Raw genomic sequence first — 18,758 nt, forward strand, 5'->3', positions numbered from 1 at the left:
AGATACAGCTCAGTATACAGTATCACACAGGATAGGATTAGATACACGGCTCAGTATACAGTATCACACAGGATAGAATTAGATACACGGCTCAGTATACAGTATCACACAGGATAGGATTAGATACACGGCTCAGTATACAGTATCACACCGGATAGGATTAGATACACGGCTCAGTATACAGTATCACACAGGATAGGATTAGATACACAGCTCAGTATACAGTATCACACCGGATAGGATTAGATACACGGCTCAGTATACAGTATCACACCGGATAGGATTAGATACACGGCTCAATATACAGTATCACACAGGATAGGATTAGATACACAGCTCAGTATACAGTATCACACAGGATAGGATTAGATACAGCTCAGTATACAGTATCACACAGGATAGGATTAGATACACAGCTCAGTATACAGTATCACACAGGATAGGATTAGATACAGCTCAGTATACAGTATCACACAGGATAGGATTAGATACACGGCTCAGTATACAGTATCACACAGGATAGGATTAGATACACGGCTCAGTATACAGTATCACACAGGATAGGATTAGATACACGGCTCAGTATACAGTATCACACAGGATAGGATTAGATACACCGCTCAGTATACAGTATCACACAAGATAGGATTAGATACACGGCTCAATATACAGTATCACACAGGATAGGATTAGATACACGGCTCAATATACAGTATCACATACACAGCTCAGTATACAGTATCACACCGGATAGGATTAGATACACGGCTCAGTATACAGTATCACACCGGATAGGATTAGATACACGGCTCAATATACAGTATCACACAAGATAGGATTAGATACACGGCTCAATATACAGTATCACACAGGATAGGATTAGATACACGGCTCAGTATACAGTATCACACAGGATAGGATTAGATACAGCTCAGTATACAGTATCACACAGGATAGGATTAGATACAGCTCAGTATACAGTATCACACAGGATAGGATTAGATACAGCTCAGTATACAGTATCACACAGGATAGGATTAGATACAGCTCAGTATACAGTATCACACAGGATAGGATTAGATACACAGCTCAGTATACAGTATCACACAGGATAGGATTAGATACACAGCTCAGTATACAGTATCACACAGGATAGGATTAGATACAGCTCAGTATACAGTATCACACAGGATAGGATTAGATACACCGCTCAGTATACAGTATCACACAGGATAGGATTAGATACACCGCTCAGTATACAGTATCACACAGGATAGGATTAGATACACAGCTCTGTATACAGTATCACACAGGATAGGATTAGATACATGGCTCAGTATACAATATCACACAGGATAGGATTAGATACACAGCTCAGTATACAGTATCACACGGGATAGGATTAGATACAGCTCAGTATACAGTATCACACAGGATAGGATTAGATACACCGCTCAGTGTACAGTATCACACAAGATAGGATTAGATACACGGCTCAATATACAGTATCACACAGGATAGGATTAGATACACAGCTCAGTATACAGTATCACACAGGATAGGATTAGATACACAGCTCTGTATACAGTATCACACAGGATAGGATTAGATACACGGCTCAGTATACAGTATCACACAGGATAGGATTAGATACACGGCTCAGTATATAGTATCACACAGGATAGGATTAGATACATGGCTCAGTATACAGTATCACACAGAATAGGATTAGATACACGGCTCAGTATACAGTATCACACAGGATAGGATTAGATACAGCTCAGTATACAGTATCACACAGGATAGGATTCGATACACCGCTCAGTATACAATATCACACAGGATAGGATTAGATACACAGCTCAGTATACAGTATCACACAGGATAGGATTAGATACACGGCTCAGCATACAGTATCACACAGGATAGGATTAGATACACAGCTCAGTATACAGTATCACACAGGATAGGATTAGATACAGCTCAGTATACAGTATCACACAGGATAGGATTAGATACACAGCTCAGTATACAGTATCACACAGGATAGGATTAGATACAGCATCACACAGGATAGGATTAGATACACAGCTCAGTATACAGTATCACACAGGATAGGATTAGATACACAACTCAGTATACAGTATCACACAGGATAGGATTAGATACACAGCTCAGTATACAGTATCACACAGGATAGGATTAGATACACGGCTCAGTATACAGTATCACACAGGATAGGATTAGATACACAGCTCAGTATACAGTATCACACAGGATAGGATTAGATACACAGTTCAGTATACAGTATCACACAGGATAGGATTAGATACAGCTCAGTATACAGTATCACACAGGATAGGATTAGATACAGCTCAGTATACAGTATCACACAGGATAGGATTAGATACACAGCTCAGTATACAGTATCACACAGGATAGGATTAGATACACAGCTCAGTATACAGTATCACACAGGATAGGATTAGATACACGGCTCAGTATACAGTATCACACAGGATAGGATTAGATACACAGCTCAGTATACAGTATCACACAGGATAGGATTAGATACACCGCTCAGTATACAGTATCACACAGGATAGGATTAGATACAGCTCAGTATACAGTATCACACAGGATAGGATTAGATACAGCTCAGTATACAGTATCACACAGGATAGGATTAGATACACAGCTCAGTATACAGTATCACACAGGATAGGATTAGATACACCGCTCAGTATACAGTATCACACAGGATAGGATTAGATACAGCTCAGTATACAGTATCACACAGGATAGGATTAGATACAGCTCAGTATACAGTATCACACAGGATAGGATTAGATACACAGCTCAGTATACAGTATCACACAGGATAGGATTAGATACACAGCTCAGTATACAGTATCACACAGGATAGGATTAGATACATAATATAATAAGAAGATCTGTATTTAATTCATTTTAATCACATAGGATATTTCTCCGGTGAACACCCGACAACCTTCTATTGTACAAACCATAACAAAGCACTGGGTGTGCCAAGATGGCGTCTCGGACACTTCCGATCGTTACACAACAGAAGGACAAAAATAACAGAAGGAACATCATCAACTTCCGCTCAGGTAACGAACCAAGCGCCAAGCTGAGGAAACCGCCTCCGCGCACGCGCAAACCAGATAACAAAGAGCAGCGCAGCGCGCCTGCGGACAGGAAGAAGTCGTTGTCATGGTGAGAGATGCTGCGCATGCTCCGAAATAGTGCGTTCAGTTTCCATGGTAACAGCTGAATCCATTCGTGAATGAGAAGATGGAAGCGAGTTCAGTGCTGATGTCTGGAGAGGCGGCGGGAATGGCGAGGAGTCTGCGGAGGAGCAGCGTGCGGGACACCGGCTCAGGAGGGTGAGTCATGTATGTACACAGTGACCAGCAGAATAGTGAGCGCAGCTCTGGGGTATAATACAGGATAAGTAATGTAATGTATGTACACAGTGACTGTACCAGCAGAATAGTGAGCGCAGCTCTGGGGTATAATACAGGATAAGTAATGTAATGTATGTACACAGTGACCAGCAGAATAGTGAGCGCAGCTCTGGAGTATAATACAGGATAAGTAATGTAATGTATGTACACAGTGACTGCACCAGCAGAATAGTGAGCGCAGCTCTGGGGTATAATACAGGATAAGTAATGTAATGTATGTACACAGTGACTGCACCAGCAGAATAGTGAGCGCAGCTCTGGAGTATAATACAGGATAAGTAATGTAATGTATGTACACAGTGACTGTACCAGCAGAATAGTGAGCGCAGCTCTGGAGTATAATACAGGATAAGTAATGTAATGTATGTACACAGTGACTGCACCAGCAGAATAGTGAGCGCAGCTCTGGGGTATAATACAGGGTAAGTAATGTAATGTATGTACACAGTGACTGCACCAGCAGAATAGTGAGCGCAGCTCTGGAGTATAATACAGGATAAGTAATGTATGTACACAGTGACTGTACCAGCAGAATAGTGAGCGCAGCTCTGGAGTATAATACAGGATAAGTAATGTAATGTATGTACACAGTGACTGCACCAGCAGAATAGTGAGCGCAGCTCTGGAGTATAATACAGGATAAGTAATGTAATGTATGTACACAGTGACCAGCAGAATAGTGAGCGCAGCTCTGGGGTATAATACAGGATAAGTAATGTAATGTATGTACACAGTGACCAGCAGAATAGTGAGCGCAGCTCTGGAGTATAATACAGGATAAGTAATGTAATGTATGTACACAGTGACCAGCAGAATAGTGAGCGCAGCTCTGGGGTATAATACAGGATAAGTAATGTAATGTATGTACACAGTGACCAGCAGAATAGTGAGCGCAGCTCTGGGGTATAATACAGGATAAGTAATGTAATGTATGTACACAGTGACTGCACCAGCAGAATAGTGAGCGCAGCTCTGGGGTATAATACAGGATAAGTAATGTAATGTATGTACACAGTGACTGTACCAGCAGAATAGTGAGCGCAGCTCTGGGGTATAATACAGGGTAAGTAATGTAATGTATGTACACAGTGACTGCACCAGCAGAATAGTGAGCGCAGCTCTGGGGTATAATACAGGGTAAGTAATGTAATGTATGTACACAGTGACTGTACCAGCAGAATAGTGAGCGCAGCTCTGGAGTATAATACAGGATAAGTAATGTATGTACACAGTGACTGTACCAGCAGAATAGTGAGCGCAGCTCTGGAGTATAATACAGGATAAGTAATGTAATGTATGTACACAGTGACTGCACCAGCAGAATAGTGAGCGCAGCTCTGGGGTATAATACAGGGTAAGTAATGTAATGTATGTACACAGTGACTGCACCAGCAGAATAGTGAGCGCAGCTCTGGAGTATAATACAGGATAAGTAATGTAATGTATGTACACAGTGACTGCACCAGCAGAATAGTGAGCGCAGCTCTGGAGTATAATACAGGATAAGTAATGTAATGTATGTACACAGTGACTGTACCAGCAGAATAGTGAGCGCAGCTCTGGAGTATAATACAGGATAAGTAATGTAATGTATGTACACAGTGACTGCACCAGCAGAATAGTGAGCGCAGCTCTGGGGTATAATACAGGGTAAGTAATGTAATGTATGTACACAGTGACTGCACCAGCAGAATAGTGAGCGCAGCTCTGGAGTATAATACAGGATAAGTAATGTATGTACACAGTGACTGTACCAGCAGAATAGTGAGCGCAGCTCTGGAGTATAATACAGGATAAGTAATGTAATGTATGTACACAGTGACTGCACCAGCAGAATAGTGAGCGCAGCTCTGGAGTATAATACAGGATAAGTAATGTAATGTATGTACACAGTGACCAGCAGAATAGTGAGCGCAGCTCTGGGGTATAATACAGGATAAGTAATGTAATGTATGTACACAGTGACCAGCAGAATAGTGAGCGCAGCTCTGGAGTATAATACAGGATAAGTAATGTAATGTATGTACACAGTGACCAGCAGAATAGTGAGCGCAGCTCTGGGGTATAATACAGGATAAGTAATGTAATGTATGTACACAGTGACCAGCAGAATAGTGAGCGCAGCTCTGGGGTATAATACAGGATAAGTAATGTAATGTATGTACACAGTGACTGCACCAGCAGAATAGTGAGCGCAGCTCTGGGGTATAATACAGGATAAGTAATGTAATGTATGTACACAGTGACTGTACCAGCAGAATAGTGAGCGCAGCTCTGGGGTATAATACAGGGTAAGTAATGTAATGTATGTACACAGTGACTGCACCAGCAGAATAGTGAGCGCAGCTCTGGGGTATAATACAGGGTAAGTAATGTAATGTATGTACACAGTGACTGTACCAGCAGAATAGTGAGCGCAGCTCTGGAGTATAATACAGGATAAGTAATGTATGTACACAGTGACTGTACCAGCAGAATAGTGAGCGCAGCTCTGGAGTATAATACAGGATAAGTAATGTAATGTATGTACACAGTGACTGCACCAGCAGAATAGTGAGCGCAGCTCTGGGGTATAATACAGGGTAAGTAATGTAATGTATGTACACAGTGACTGTACCAGCAGAATAGTGAGCGCAGCTCTGGAGTATAATACAGGATAAGTAATGTAATGTATGTACACAGTGACTGCACCAGCAGAATAGTGAGCGCAGCTCTGGAGTATAATACAGGATAAGTAATGTAATGTATGTACACAGTGACTGTACCAGCAGAATAGTGAGCGCAGCTCTGGAGTATAATACAGGATAAGTAATGTAATGTATGTACACAGTGACTGCACCAGCAGAATAGTGAGCGCAGCTCTGGAGTATAATACAGGATAAGTAATGTAATGTATGTACACAGTGACTGCACCAGCAGAATAGTGAGCGCAGCTCTGGAGTATAATACAGGATAAGTAATGTAATGTATGTACACAGTGACTGTACCAGCAGAATAGTGAGCGCAGCTCTGGAGTATAATACAGGATAAGTAATGTAATGTATGTACACAGTGACTGCACCAGCAGAATAGTGAGCGCAGCTCTGGGGTATAATACAGGGTAAGTAATGTAATGTATGTACACAGTGACTGCACCAGCAGAATAGTGAGCGCAGCTCTGGGGTATAATACAGGGTAAGTAATGTAATGTATGTACACAGTGACTGTACCAGCAGAATAGTGAGCGCAGCTCTGGAGTATAATACAGGATAAGTAATGTATGTACACAGTGACTGTACCAGCAGAATAGTGAGCGCAGCTCTGGAGTATAATACAGGATAAGTAATGTAATGTATGTACACAGTGACTGCACCAGCAGAATAGTGAGCGCAGCTCTGGAGTATAATACAGGATAAGTAATGTAATGTATGTACACAGTGACTGCACCGGCAGAATAGTGAGCGCAGCTCTGGAGTATAATACAGGATAAGTCATGTAATGTATGTACACAGTGACTGCACCGGCAGAATAGTGAGCGCAGCTCTGGAGTATAATACAGGATAAGTCATGTAATGTATGTACACAGTGACTGCACCGGCAGAATAGTGAGCGCAGCTCTGGAGTATAATACAGAATAAGTCATGTAATGTATGTACACAGTGACCAGCAGAATAGTGAGCGCAGCTCTGGAGTATAATACAGGATAAGTCATGTAATGTATGTACACAGTGACTGCACCGGCAGAATAGTGAGCGCAGCTCTGGAGTATAATACAGGATAAGTAATGTAATGTATGTACACAGTGACTGCACCGGCAGAATAGTGAGCGCAGCTCTGGAGTATAATACAGGATAAGTCATGTAATGTATGTACACAGTGACTGCACCAGCAGAATAGTGAGCGCAGCTCTGGAGTATAATACAGGATAAGTAATGTAATGTATGTACACAGTGACTGCACCAGCAGAATAGTGAGCGCAGCTCTGGAGTATAATACAGGATAAGTAATGTAATGTATGTACACAGTGACTGCACCAGCAGAATAGTGAGCGCAGCTTTGGAGCATAATACAGGATAAGTAATGTAATGTATGTACACAGTGACTGCACCAGCAGAATAGTGAGCGCAGCTCTGAATTATAATACAGGATAAGTAATGTAATGTATGTACACAGTTACTGTACCAGCAGAATAGTGAGCGCAGCTCTGGAGTATAATACAGGATAAGTAATGTAATGTATGTACACAGTGACTGCACCAGCAGAATAGTGAGCGCAGCTCTGGAGTATAATGGAGGATAAGTAATGTAATGTATGTACACAGTGACTGCACCAGCACAATAGTGAGCGCAGCTCTGGAGTATAATGGAGGATAAGTAATGTAATGTATGTACACAGTGACTGCACCAGCACAATAGTGAGCGCAGCTCTGGATTATAATACAGGATAAGTAATGTAATGTATGTACACAGTGACTGTACCAGCAGAATAGTGAGCGCAGCTCTGGAGTATAATACAGGATAAGTAATGTAATGTATGTACACAGTGACTGCACCAGCAGAATAGTGAGCGCAGCTCTGGAGTATAATACAGGATAAGTAATGTAATGTATGTACACAGTGACTGCACCAGCAGAATAGTGAGCGCGGCTCTGGGGTATGATACAGGATAAGTAATGTAATGTATGTACACAGTGACTGCACCAGCAGAACAGTGAGCGCAGCTCTGGAGTATAATACAGGATAAGTAATGTAATGTATGTACACAGTGACTGTACCAGCAGAATAGTGAGCGCAGCTCTGGAGTATAATACAGGATAAGTAATGTAATGTATGTACACAGTGACTGCACCAGCAGAATAGTGAGCGCAGCTCTGGAGTATAATGGAGGATAAGTAATGTAATGTATGTACACAGTGACTGCACCAGCACAATAGTGAGCGCAGCTCTGGAGTATAATGGAGGATAAGTAATGTAATGTATGTACACAGTGACTGCACCAGCACAATAGTGAGCGCAGCTCTGGATTATAATACAGGATAAGTAATGTAATGTATGTACACAGTGACTGTACCAGCAGAATAGTGAGCGCAGCTCTGGAGTATAATACAGGATAAGTAATGTAATGTATGTACACAGTGACTGCACCAGCAGAATAGTGAGCGCAGCTCTGGAGTATAATACAGGATAAGTAATGTAATGTATGTACACAGTGACTGCACCAGCAGAATAGTGAGCGCGGCTCTGGGGTATGATACAGGATAAGTAATGTAATGTATGTACACAGTGACTGCACCAGTAGAACAGTGAGCGCAGCTCTGGAGTATAATACAGGATAAGTAATGTAATGTATGTACACAGTGACTGTACCAGCAGAATAGTGAGCGCAGCTCTGGAGTATGATACAGGATAAGTAATGTAATGTATGTACACAGTGACTGCACCAGCAGAATAGTGACCGCAGCTCTGGAGTATAATACAGGATAAGTAATGTAATGTATGTACACAGTGACTGCACCAGCAGAATAGTGAGCGCAGCTCTGGAGTATAATACAGGATAAGTAATGTAATGTATGTACACAGTGACTGCACCAGCAGAATAGTGAGCGCAGCTCTGGAGTATAATACAGGATAAGTAATGTAATGTATGTACACAGTGACTGCACCAGCAGTATAGTGAGCGCAGCTCTGGAGTATAATACAGGATAAGTAATGTAATGTATGTACACAGTGACTGCTCCAGCAGAATAGTGAGCGCAGCTCTGGAGTATAATACAGGATAAGTAATGTAATGTATGTACACAGTGACTGCACCAGCAGAATAGTGAGCGCAGCTCTGGAGTATAATACAGGATAAGTAATGTAATGTATGTACACAGTGACTGCACCAGCAGTATAGTGAGCGCAGCTCTGGAGTATAATACAGGATAAGTAATGTAATGTATGTACACAGTGACCAGCAGAATAGTGAGCGCAGCTCTGGTGTATAATACAGGATAAGTAATGTAATGTATGTACACAGTGACTGCACCAGCAGAATAGTGAGCGCAGCTCTGGAGTATAATACAGGATAAGTAATGTAATGTATGTACACAGTGACTGCACCAGCAGAATAGTGAGCGCAGCTCTGGAGTATAATACAGGATAAGTAATGTAATGTATGTACACAGTGACTGCACCAGCCGAATAGTGAGCGCAGCTCTGGGGTATAATATAGGATAAGTAATGTAATGTATGTACACAGTGACTGTACCAGCAGAATAGTGATTGCAGCTCTGGGGTATAATACAGGATAAGTAATGTAATGTATGTACACAGTGACTGCACCAGCAGAATAGTGAGCGCAGCTCTGGAGTATAATACAGGATAAGTAATGTAATGTATGTACACAGTGACTGCACCAGCAGTATAGTGAGCGCAGCTCTGGAGTATAATACAGGATAAGTAATGTATGTACACAGTGACTGCACCAGCAGAATTGTGAGCGCAGCTCTGGAGTATAATACAGGATAAGTAATGTATGTACACAGTGACTGTACCAGCAGAATAGTGAGCGCAGCTCTGGGGTATAATACAGGATAAGTAATGTAATGTATGTACACAGTGACCAGCAGAATAGTGAGCGCAGCTCTGGAGTATAATACAGGATAAGTAATGTAATGTATGTACACAGTGACTGCACCAGCAGAATAGTGAGCGCAGCTCTGGAGTATAATACAGGATAAGTAATGTAATGTATGTACACAGTGACTGTACCAGCAGAATAGTGAGCGCAGCTCTGGAGTATAATACAGGATAAGTAATGTATGTACACAGTGACTGCACCAGCAGAATAGTGAGCGCAGCTCTGGAGTATAATACAGGATAAGTAATGTAATGTATGTACACAGTGACTGTACCAGCAGAATAGTGAGCGCAGCTCTGGAGTATAATACAGGATAAGTAATGTAATGTATGTACACAGTGACTGCACCGGCAGAATAGTGAGCGCAGCTCTGGGGTATAATACAGGATAAGTAATGTAATGTATGTACACAGTGACTGTACCAGCAGAATAGTGAGCGCAGCTCTGGGGTATAATACAGGATAAGTAATGTAATGTATGTACACAGTGACTGTACCAGCAGAATAGTGAGCGCAGCTCTGGAGTATAATACAGGATAAGTAATGCAATGTATGTACACAGTGACTGTACCAGCAGAATAGTGAGCGCAGCTCTGGAGTATAATACAGGATAAGTAATGTAATGTATGTACACAGTGACTGCACCAGCAGAATAGTGAGCGCAGCTCTGGAGTATAATACAGGATAAGTAATGCAATGTATGTACACAGTGACTGTACCAGCAGAATAGTGAGCGCAGCTCTGGAGTATAATACAGGATAAGTAATGTAATGTATGTACACAGTGACTGCACCAGCAGAATAGTGAGCGCAGCTCTGGAGTATAATACAGGATAAGTAATGTAATGTATGTACACAGTGACTGTACCAGCAGAATAGTGAGCGCAGCTCTGCAGTATAATACAGGATAAGTAATGTAATGTATGTACACAGTGACTGCACCAGCAGAATAGTGAGCGCAGCTCTGGAGTATAATACAGGATAAGTAATGTAATGTATGTACACAGTGACCAGCAGAATAGTGAGCGCAGCTCTGGAGTATAATACAGGATAAGTAATGTAATGTATGTACACTGTGACTGCACCAGCACAATAGTGAGCGCAGCTCTGGAGTATACTACAGGATAAGTAATGTAATGTATGTACACAGTGACTGCACCAGCAGAATAGTGAGCGCAGCTCTGGGGTATAATACAGGATAAGTAATGTAATGTATGTACACAGTGACTGCACCAGCAGAATAGTGAGCGCAGCTCTGGAGTATAATACAGGATAAGTAATGTAATGTATGTACACAGTGACCGTACCAGCAGAATAGTGAGCGCAGCTCTGGGGTATAATACAGGATAAGTAATGTAATGTATGTACACAGTGACCGTACCAGCACAATAGTGAGCGCAGCTCTGGAGTATAATACAGGATAAGTAATGTAATGTATGTACACAGTGACTGTACCTGCAGAATAGTGAGCGCAGCTCTGGAGTATAATACAGGATAAGTAATGTATGTACACAGTGACTGTACCAGCAGAATAGTGAGCGCAGCTCTGGAGTATAATACAGGATAAGTAATGTAATGTATGTACACAGTGACTGTACCAGCAGAATAGTGAGCGCAGCTCTGGGGTATAATACAGGATAAGTAATGTAATGTGTGTACACAGTGACTGCACCAGCAGAATAGTGAGCGCAGCTCTGGAGTATAATACAGGATAAGTAATGTAATGTATGTACACAGTCACTGCACCAGCAGAATAGTGAGCGCAGCTCTGGAGTATAATACAGGATAAGTAATGTAATGTATGTACACAGTGACTGCACCAGCAGAATAGTGAGCGCAGCTCTGGAGTATAATACAGGATAAGTAACGTATGTACACAGTGACTGCACCAGCAGAATAGTGAGTGCAGCTCTGGAGTATAATACAGGATAAGTAATGTAATGTATGTACACAGTGACTGCACCAGCAGAATAGTGAGCTCAGCTCTGGAGTATAATACAGGATAAGTAATGTAATGTATGTACACAGTGACTGTACCAGCAGAATAGTGAGCGCAGCTCTGGAGTATAATACAGGATAAGTAATGTAATGTATGTACACAGTGACTGTACCAGCAGAATAGTGAGCGCAGCTCTGGAGTATAATACAGGATAAGTAATGTAATGTATGTACACAGTGACTGTACCAGCAGAATAGTGAGCGCAGCTCTGGAGTATAATACAGGATAAGTAATGTAATGTATGTACACAGTGACTGCACCAGCAGAATAGTGAGCGCAGCTCTGGAGTATAATACAGGATAAGTAATGTAATGTATGTACACAGTGACTGCACCAGCAGAATAGTGAGCGCAGCTCTGGAGTATAATACAGGATAAGTAATGTAATGTATGTACACAGTGACCGTACCAGCAGAATAGTGAGCGCAGCTCTGGGGTATAATACAGGATAAGTAATGTAATGTATGTACACAGTGACCGTACCAGCACAATAGTGAGCGCAGCTCTGGAGTATAATACAGGATAAGTAATGTAATGTATGTACACAGTGACTGTACCTGCAGAATAGTGAGCGCAGCTCTGGAGTATAATACAGGATAAGTAATGTATGTACACAGTGACTGTACCAGCAGAATAGTGAGCGCAGCTCTGGAGTATAATACAGGATAAGTAATGTAATGTATGTACACAGTGACTGTACCAGCAGAATAGTGAGCGCAGCTCTGGAGTATAATACAGGATAAGTAATGTAATGTATGTACACAGTCACTGCACCAGCAGAATAGTGAGCGCAGCTCTGGAGTATAATACAGGATAAGTAATGTAATGTATGTACACAGTGACTGCACCAGCAGAATAGTGAGCGCAGCTCTGGAGTATAATACAGGATAAGTAACGTATGTACACAGTGACTGCACCAGCAGAATAGTGAGTGCAGCTCTGGAGTATAATACAGGATAAGTAATGTAATGTATGTACACAGTGACTGCACCAGCAGAATAGTGAGCTCAGCTCTGGAGTATAATACAGGATAAGTAATGTAATGTATGTACACAGTGACTGTACCAGCAGAATAGTGAGCGCAGCTCTGGAGTATAATACAGGATAAGTAATGTAATGTATGTACACAGTGACTGCACCAGCAGAATAGTGAGCGCAGCTCTGGAGTATAATACAGTTTTTTACTCAGGATCAGTACTATATACAGTTCCGTATTCTATGTGTATTTGGCGGTGTTCTCTTTAGCCACAGACTGACAGATTTTCCTCTTCTATCTCTCGTTGCCAGGTGGTTTAAGCAGCATGAGTATATAGAGAAGCTGAACATGCAGGCTATCCTCAATGCATCTACTGGACAGGAGGAGATGATTAAGGATTTACTGGTCACACATGGAAAGGTAACACAATACTTATGATGGAAGGTATTCTCTCTTTTATTTTGGCATACGGACAGGAGCAATCCATCCATCTTCCCTCCATCCATCTTCCCTCCATCCATCTTCCCTCCATCCACCTTCCCTCCATCCACCTTCCCTCCATCCACCTTCCCTCCATCCATCTTCCCTCCATCCATCTTCCCTCCATCCATCTTCCTTCCATCCATCTTCCTTCCATCCATCTGCCATCTTCCCTCCATCCATCTTCCCTCCATCCATCTTCCCTCCATCCACCTTCCCTCCATCCACCTTCCCTCCATCCATCTTCCCTCCATCCATCTTCCTTCCATCCATCTTCCTTCCATCCATCTGCCATCTTCCCTCCATCCATCTTCCCTCCATCCATCTTCCCTCCATCCATCTTCCCTCCATCCATCTTCCCTCCATCCATCTTCCCTCCATCCATCTTCCCTCCATCCATCTTCCCTCCATCCATCTTCCCTCCATCCATCTTCCCTCCATCCACCTTCCCTCCATCCACCTTCCCTCCATCCATCTTCCCTCCATCCACCTTCCCTCCATCCACCTTCCCTCCATCCACCTTCCCTCCATCCATCTTCCTTCCATCCATCTTCCTTCCATCCATCTGCCATCTTCCTTCCATCCATCTTCCTTCCATCCATCTGCCATCTTCCCTCCATCCATCTTCCCTCCATCCATCTTCCCTCCATCCATCTTCCCTCCATCCATCTTCCCTCCATCCATCTTCCCTCCATCCACCTTCCCTCCATCCACCTTCCCTCCATCCACCTTCCCTCCATCCATCTTCCTTCCATCCATCTTCCTTCCATCCATCTGCCATCTTCCTTCCATCCATCTTCCTTCCCTCCATCCATCTTCCCTCCATCCATCTTCCCTCCATCCATCTTCCCTCCATCCATCTTCCCTCCATCCATCTTCCCTCCATCCATCTTCCCTCCATCCACCTTCCCTCCTTCCTTCCTCATGTGTTGCTGCTTCTTTCTTAGGTTCCGGTCTTGATCTATGAGTTGATCAGCGTTGAGATCTGGAAGCAGAGAGTCTTTCCAGTGATCTGTCAGCTGCAGGATTTCCAGCCCAAAAGTACCTTTCCTCTGTACATGGTGGTAAGTGAGGCTTGAGAGCGCCCCTTACGGGGGGCATCTGGTATGACAGGACTGTAGCATTACATTGTGAGCTCTGTCTCTTCCCTGCAGGTTCATCATGAGGCCACCATTATTAATCTCCTGGAGACGATATTCTTCCACAAGGTGAGACTCTTAGGGTGACGCGGGATAATAGGACTATGATGGCGCTTCTTACCGAAGTCACCACCCTGAGCGCTGCCATCTTGTTATCAGTATTGTGTTTGTAAGAGAAATCCTTAAATTGCAAAGAAATTGTCAAATCCAACAAAATGGCGTCCGTCAGTCTGGACAAGTGCACTGTATCGCAGTCATAAAGTTTATGCACTTCCTATTTCGGTTCCGTGTCCGGTCCTGTCACATATCATTGTGATATAAAGCAGCTGCAAGGCGATAACTGCAGGCTCTGAGCATTATATACACAGCAGGAAGTATTCACCTCCGGACTCCCTGATAAAGGACAGAACCCTCCGGATTATTATTAGTAACAGGACAGTGAGCAGGCCCCAGTATACACCAGTACATGTGAACACACTGGGATTGTGTACTGGCCATGACTGTGAGCAGCTGAAGATATTTGAGATTGTCAGCTCTGCTCTCAGGTCTTGTAACGCAGCAGTCCTGTGTCGGGAGATCACTAACTTCTATCTTCTAGTACATTGTAACAAGCAGCACTCTCCCGGGGATGGGGCGGTTTTCATTCACTGACAGTAAGCAGATGTGATACAGACCACTCTTTGTACAGAGGAGATCATGTGACTCTTGTGTCTGTTCCAGGATGTCTGTGAATCTGCGGAGGATCTGGCGCTGGATCTCATTGACTATTGCCATCGGAAGCTAACGCTGCTGCTGTCACGCTCTTCTACAGGGGAAATCCAAGGCCAGGACAGGCTGCTGCCCAACTCTACCAGCGAGACCTCATCTCTGGAGGTACAGCCCATAATTTACTGCCAAGTCCAGAGTCAGGGAGTAGGGGGCAGCAACACAAAGACCCCCCTTTACTGCAGAATATTTCTCCAGCTGCTTCCTACAGGATCCTGAGCAAATGCACATAGGAGAAGCAAAAAATCTAAATATATCTATATACAGAGCCTGATATTATACAGCAGTGAGGACTCCCTATTAAGGGAGATATGTGACACAAAGCAGTGAGTATGAGGGACAGCAGGGACATTACACCCAGCCTGACATGACTGATAACAGGGAGCAATAGATTGTACTCTACAGTCGGCCTCTCCTCTCCTGACATGGCTGATAACAGATAGTAATAGATTGTATTCCCCTGTCCTACAGTCGGCCCCTCCTGACATGGCTGATAACAGATAGTAATAGATTGTATTCTCCTGTCCTACAGTCGGCCTCTCCTCTCCTGACATGGCTGATAACAGATAGTAATAGATTGTATTCCCCTGTCCTACAGTCGGCCTCTCCTCTCCTGACATGGCTGATAACAGATAGTAATAGATTGTATTCCCCTGTCCTACAGTCGGCCTCTCCTCTCCTGACATGGCTGATAACAGATAGTAATAGATTGTATTCCCCTGTCCTACAGTCGGCCCCTCCTGACATGGCTGATAACAGATAGTAATAGATTGTATTCTCCTGTCCTACAGTCGGCCTCTCCTCTCCTGACATGGCTGATAACAGATAGTAATAGATTGTATCCCCCTGTCCTACAGTCAGCCTCTCCTCTCCTGACATGGCTGATAACAGATAGTAATAGATTGTATTCCCCTGTCCTACAGTCGGCCTCTCCTCTCCTGACATGGCTGATAACAGATAGTAATAGATTGTATTCCCCTGTCCTACAGTCGGCCTCTCCCCCCCTGACATGGCTGATAACAGATGGTAATAGATTGTATTCTCCTGTCCTACAGTCGGCCTCTCCTCTCCTGACATGGCTGATAACAGATAGTAATAGATTGTATTCCCCTGTCCTACAGTCGGCCTCTCCCCCCCCTGACATGGCTGATAACAGATAGTAATAGATTGTATTCCCCTGTCCTACAGTCGGCCCCCTCCTGACATGGCTGATAACAGATAGTAATAGATTGTATTCTCCTGTCCTACAGTCGGCCTCTCCTCTCCTGACATGGCTGATAACAGATAGTAATAGATTGTATCCCCCTGTCCTACAGTCAGCCTCTCCTCTCCTGACATGGCTGATAACAGATAGTAATAGATTGTATTCCCCTGTCCTACAGTCGGCCTCTCCTCTCCTGACATGGCTGATAACAGATAGTAATAGATTGTATTCCCCTGTCCTACAGTCGGCCTCTCCCCTCCTGACATGGCTGATAACAGATAGTAATAGATTGTATTCCCCTGTCCTACAGTCGGCCTCTCCCCCCCTGACATGGCTGATAACAGATGGTAATAGATTGTATTAATCACAGCAGTATTGTGATTGCAGCTCTGGATGTAAGTCAGATTCAGGATGGATACTTATTGCTCATGGGGGTCGACCACTGGGGCAGAATGGACAGGCCACGAGAGGGGCCACGAGCAACCTGTAATCGCTGCACCCTCTGTGTATGTGAGCAGCAGGCAGTCCATCGCCCTATGATGCGCTGAGGAGACGATATAATGTTGGTCCTCGCCATCTTGAGCCTTGGTGGGGGGTCTGAAGTGTTCCCATAGATTGAGGATGGGGGAGTTAGCTCCATTGTATGTACCCTATAGTAGAGCGCCATCTTGTGCAGCGGGCAGCCTTACCCCTGTCTCTTCCCTCCACCCCAGGAGCTGAAGCTGCAGGCTGAAGCTTTGGACTTTGACATTGCCCTGAAGTGTCTGTCCGTCCTGCGGTACATCACAGACAGCACAGACAGGTGAGGGGCTGGCAGCCATGGGGTGGGGGGTGTAGAGGGTCACCCTGTGACTAACCGCCATTATGTCTGTACAGCCTGCCGCTGAGTGTGACCACACGACTGCTCAACACCCACAACCTGCCTTGTGTCCTGGTGGAGCTTCTGCACAATTGCCCCTGGAGCCGACGGAGTAAAGGTATAGAGAGGACCTGGCGCCAGGCGTCCATGCTCCCCCCCCCCCCCCCCCAAATAACAGATCTCTCACTGTCGCCTCCCTGTAGGTCAGCTGCAGAAGTACGAGGGCGGCCGCTGGCTGTCCGTGGCAGCCGAGGAGCAGCAGAAGATGACCAAGCTGGACGGTCAGGTGTGGATATCGCTGTACAACCTGCTGCTGCGGCCGGAGTGCCAGCACAAGTACAACATCAACAGCTTCACCAGAGGACAGCTGCTGAAGGTAGCGCCCCCCGCTGTCACCCCCCGACCCCGTCCTGCCGCTTTCTGGGCTCCCTTTATCTCGGATGTTTGTGTCCTGTCGTTCTAGCTCCGCCCCTTTCTCACGGACGTCGTCATCGATCAGCTGCCGAACTTACTGGAGCTGCAGAGATTTCTCAGCCATCTGTCTGTGAGCGAGCCCGCGCCCCCCAAGAAGGAGCTCGTCCTGGAGCAGGTACCAGAACACTGCACTTAGGAGTAACAAGATGGCCGACCTGGGGTCATCATTATAGTAATAGAGTATATGCTGTGTATACACCTGTCTGTGCTCCTCCCCCTTGTCAAACAGATACTGGGTGCTGAGTGTTACCGCACTGTATATACTTGGCTGAGGTCACTATGGGGGTAAAGGCTGCGGACACCCGCTCCCCTATACATGTGTAAGCGATTATTTACATACCGCCCAACTCTCAAAGAACAGACAGAGGGGCAAAATTTAACTCCACCCACGCGCTCACTATTTGGTGGCTCGCTCTCCGGTCTCTCACTATATGGTGGCTCGCTCTCCAGTTGCACACTATTTGGCGGCTCGCTCTCTGGTTACTCACTATTTGGCAGCTCACTATTTGGTGGCTCGCTCTCAAGTTGCTCACTATTTGGCGACTCACTATATGGTGGCTCGCTCTTTGTTTGCTCACTATTTGGTGGCTTGCTCTTTGGTAGCTCACTATTTGGTGGTTTGCTCTCCAGTTGCTCACTATTTGGTGGCTCACTATTTGGTGGCTTGCTCTCCGGTCGCTCACTATTTGGTGGCTCGCTCTCCAGTCGCTCACTATTTGGTGGCTCGCTCTCCAGTCGCTCTTTATTTGGTGGCTGACTATTTGGTGGCTTGCTCTA

At 44.4% G+C, this 18,758-nt stretch overlaps 1 protein-coding gene across 1 annotated transcript; it reads left to right on the top strand.

Annotated features, from left to right (window-relative positions):
* Window positions 1–3,315: 3,315 nt before the first annotated feature.
* ZMYND10 (zinc finger MYND-type containing 10) lies at window positions 3,316–18,117 on the top strand. Its single transcript, XM_075286222.1, has 9 exons — window positions 3,316–3,407; window positions 13,372–13,480; window positions 14,488–14,604; window positions 14,695–14,748; window positions 15,400–15,552; window positions 17,362–17,450; window positions 17,525–17,625; window positions 17,711–17,883; window positions 17,971–18,117. Exons 1-9 carry the CDS (start codon window positions 3,316–3,318, stop codon window positions 18,115–18,117), a joined length of 1,035 nt encoding a protein of 344 aa, XP_075142323.1.
* Window positions 18,118–18,758: the final 641 nt, after the last annotated feature.

This window comes from Leptodactylus fuscus, chromosome 9 (assembly GCF_031893055.1).
Source record: "Leptodactylus fuscus isolate aLepFus1 chromosome 9, aLepFus1.hap2, whole genome shotgun sequence".
NCBI classification, from domain to species: domain Eukaryota; kingdom Metazoa; phylum Chordata; class Amphibia; order Anura; family Leptodactylidae; genus Leptodactylus; species Leptodactylus fuscus.

Bases quoted from the DNA above. Each gene is read 5' to 3' on its own strand.
- ZMYND10 (XM_075286222.1), top strand. From the start codon at position 3,316: ATGGAAGCGAGTTCAGTGCTGATGTCTGGAGAGGCGGCGGGAATGGCG. The intron at 14,605-14,694 runs GTAAGTGAGGCT...TCTTCCCTGCAG, and splicing joins CCTTTCCTCTGTACATGGTG to GTTCATCATGAGGCCACCAT. The intron at 14,749-15,399 runs GTGAGACTCTTA...TGTCTGTTCCAG, and splicing joins AGACGATATTCTTCCACAAG to GATGTCTGTGAATCTGCGGA.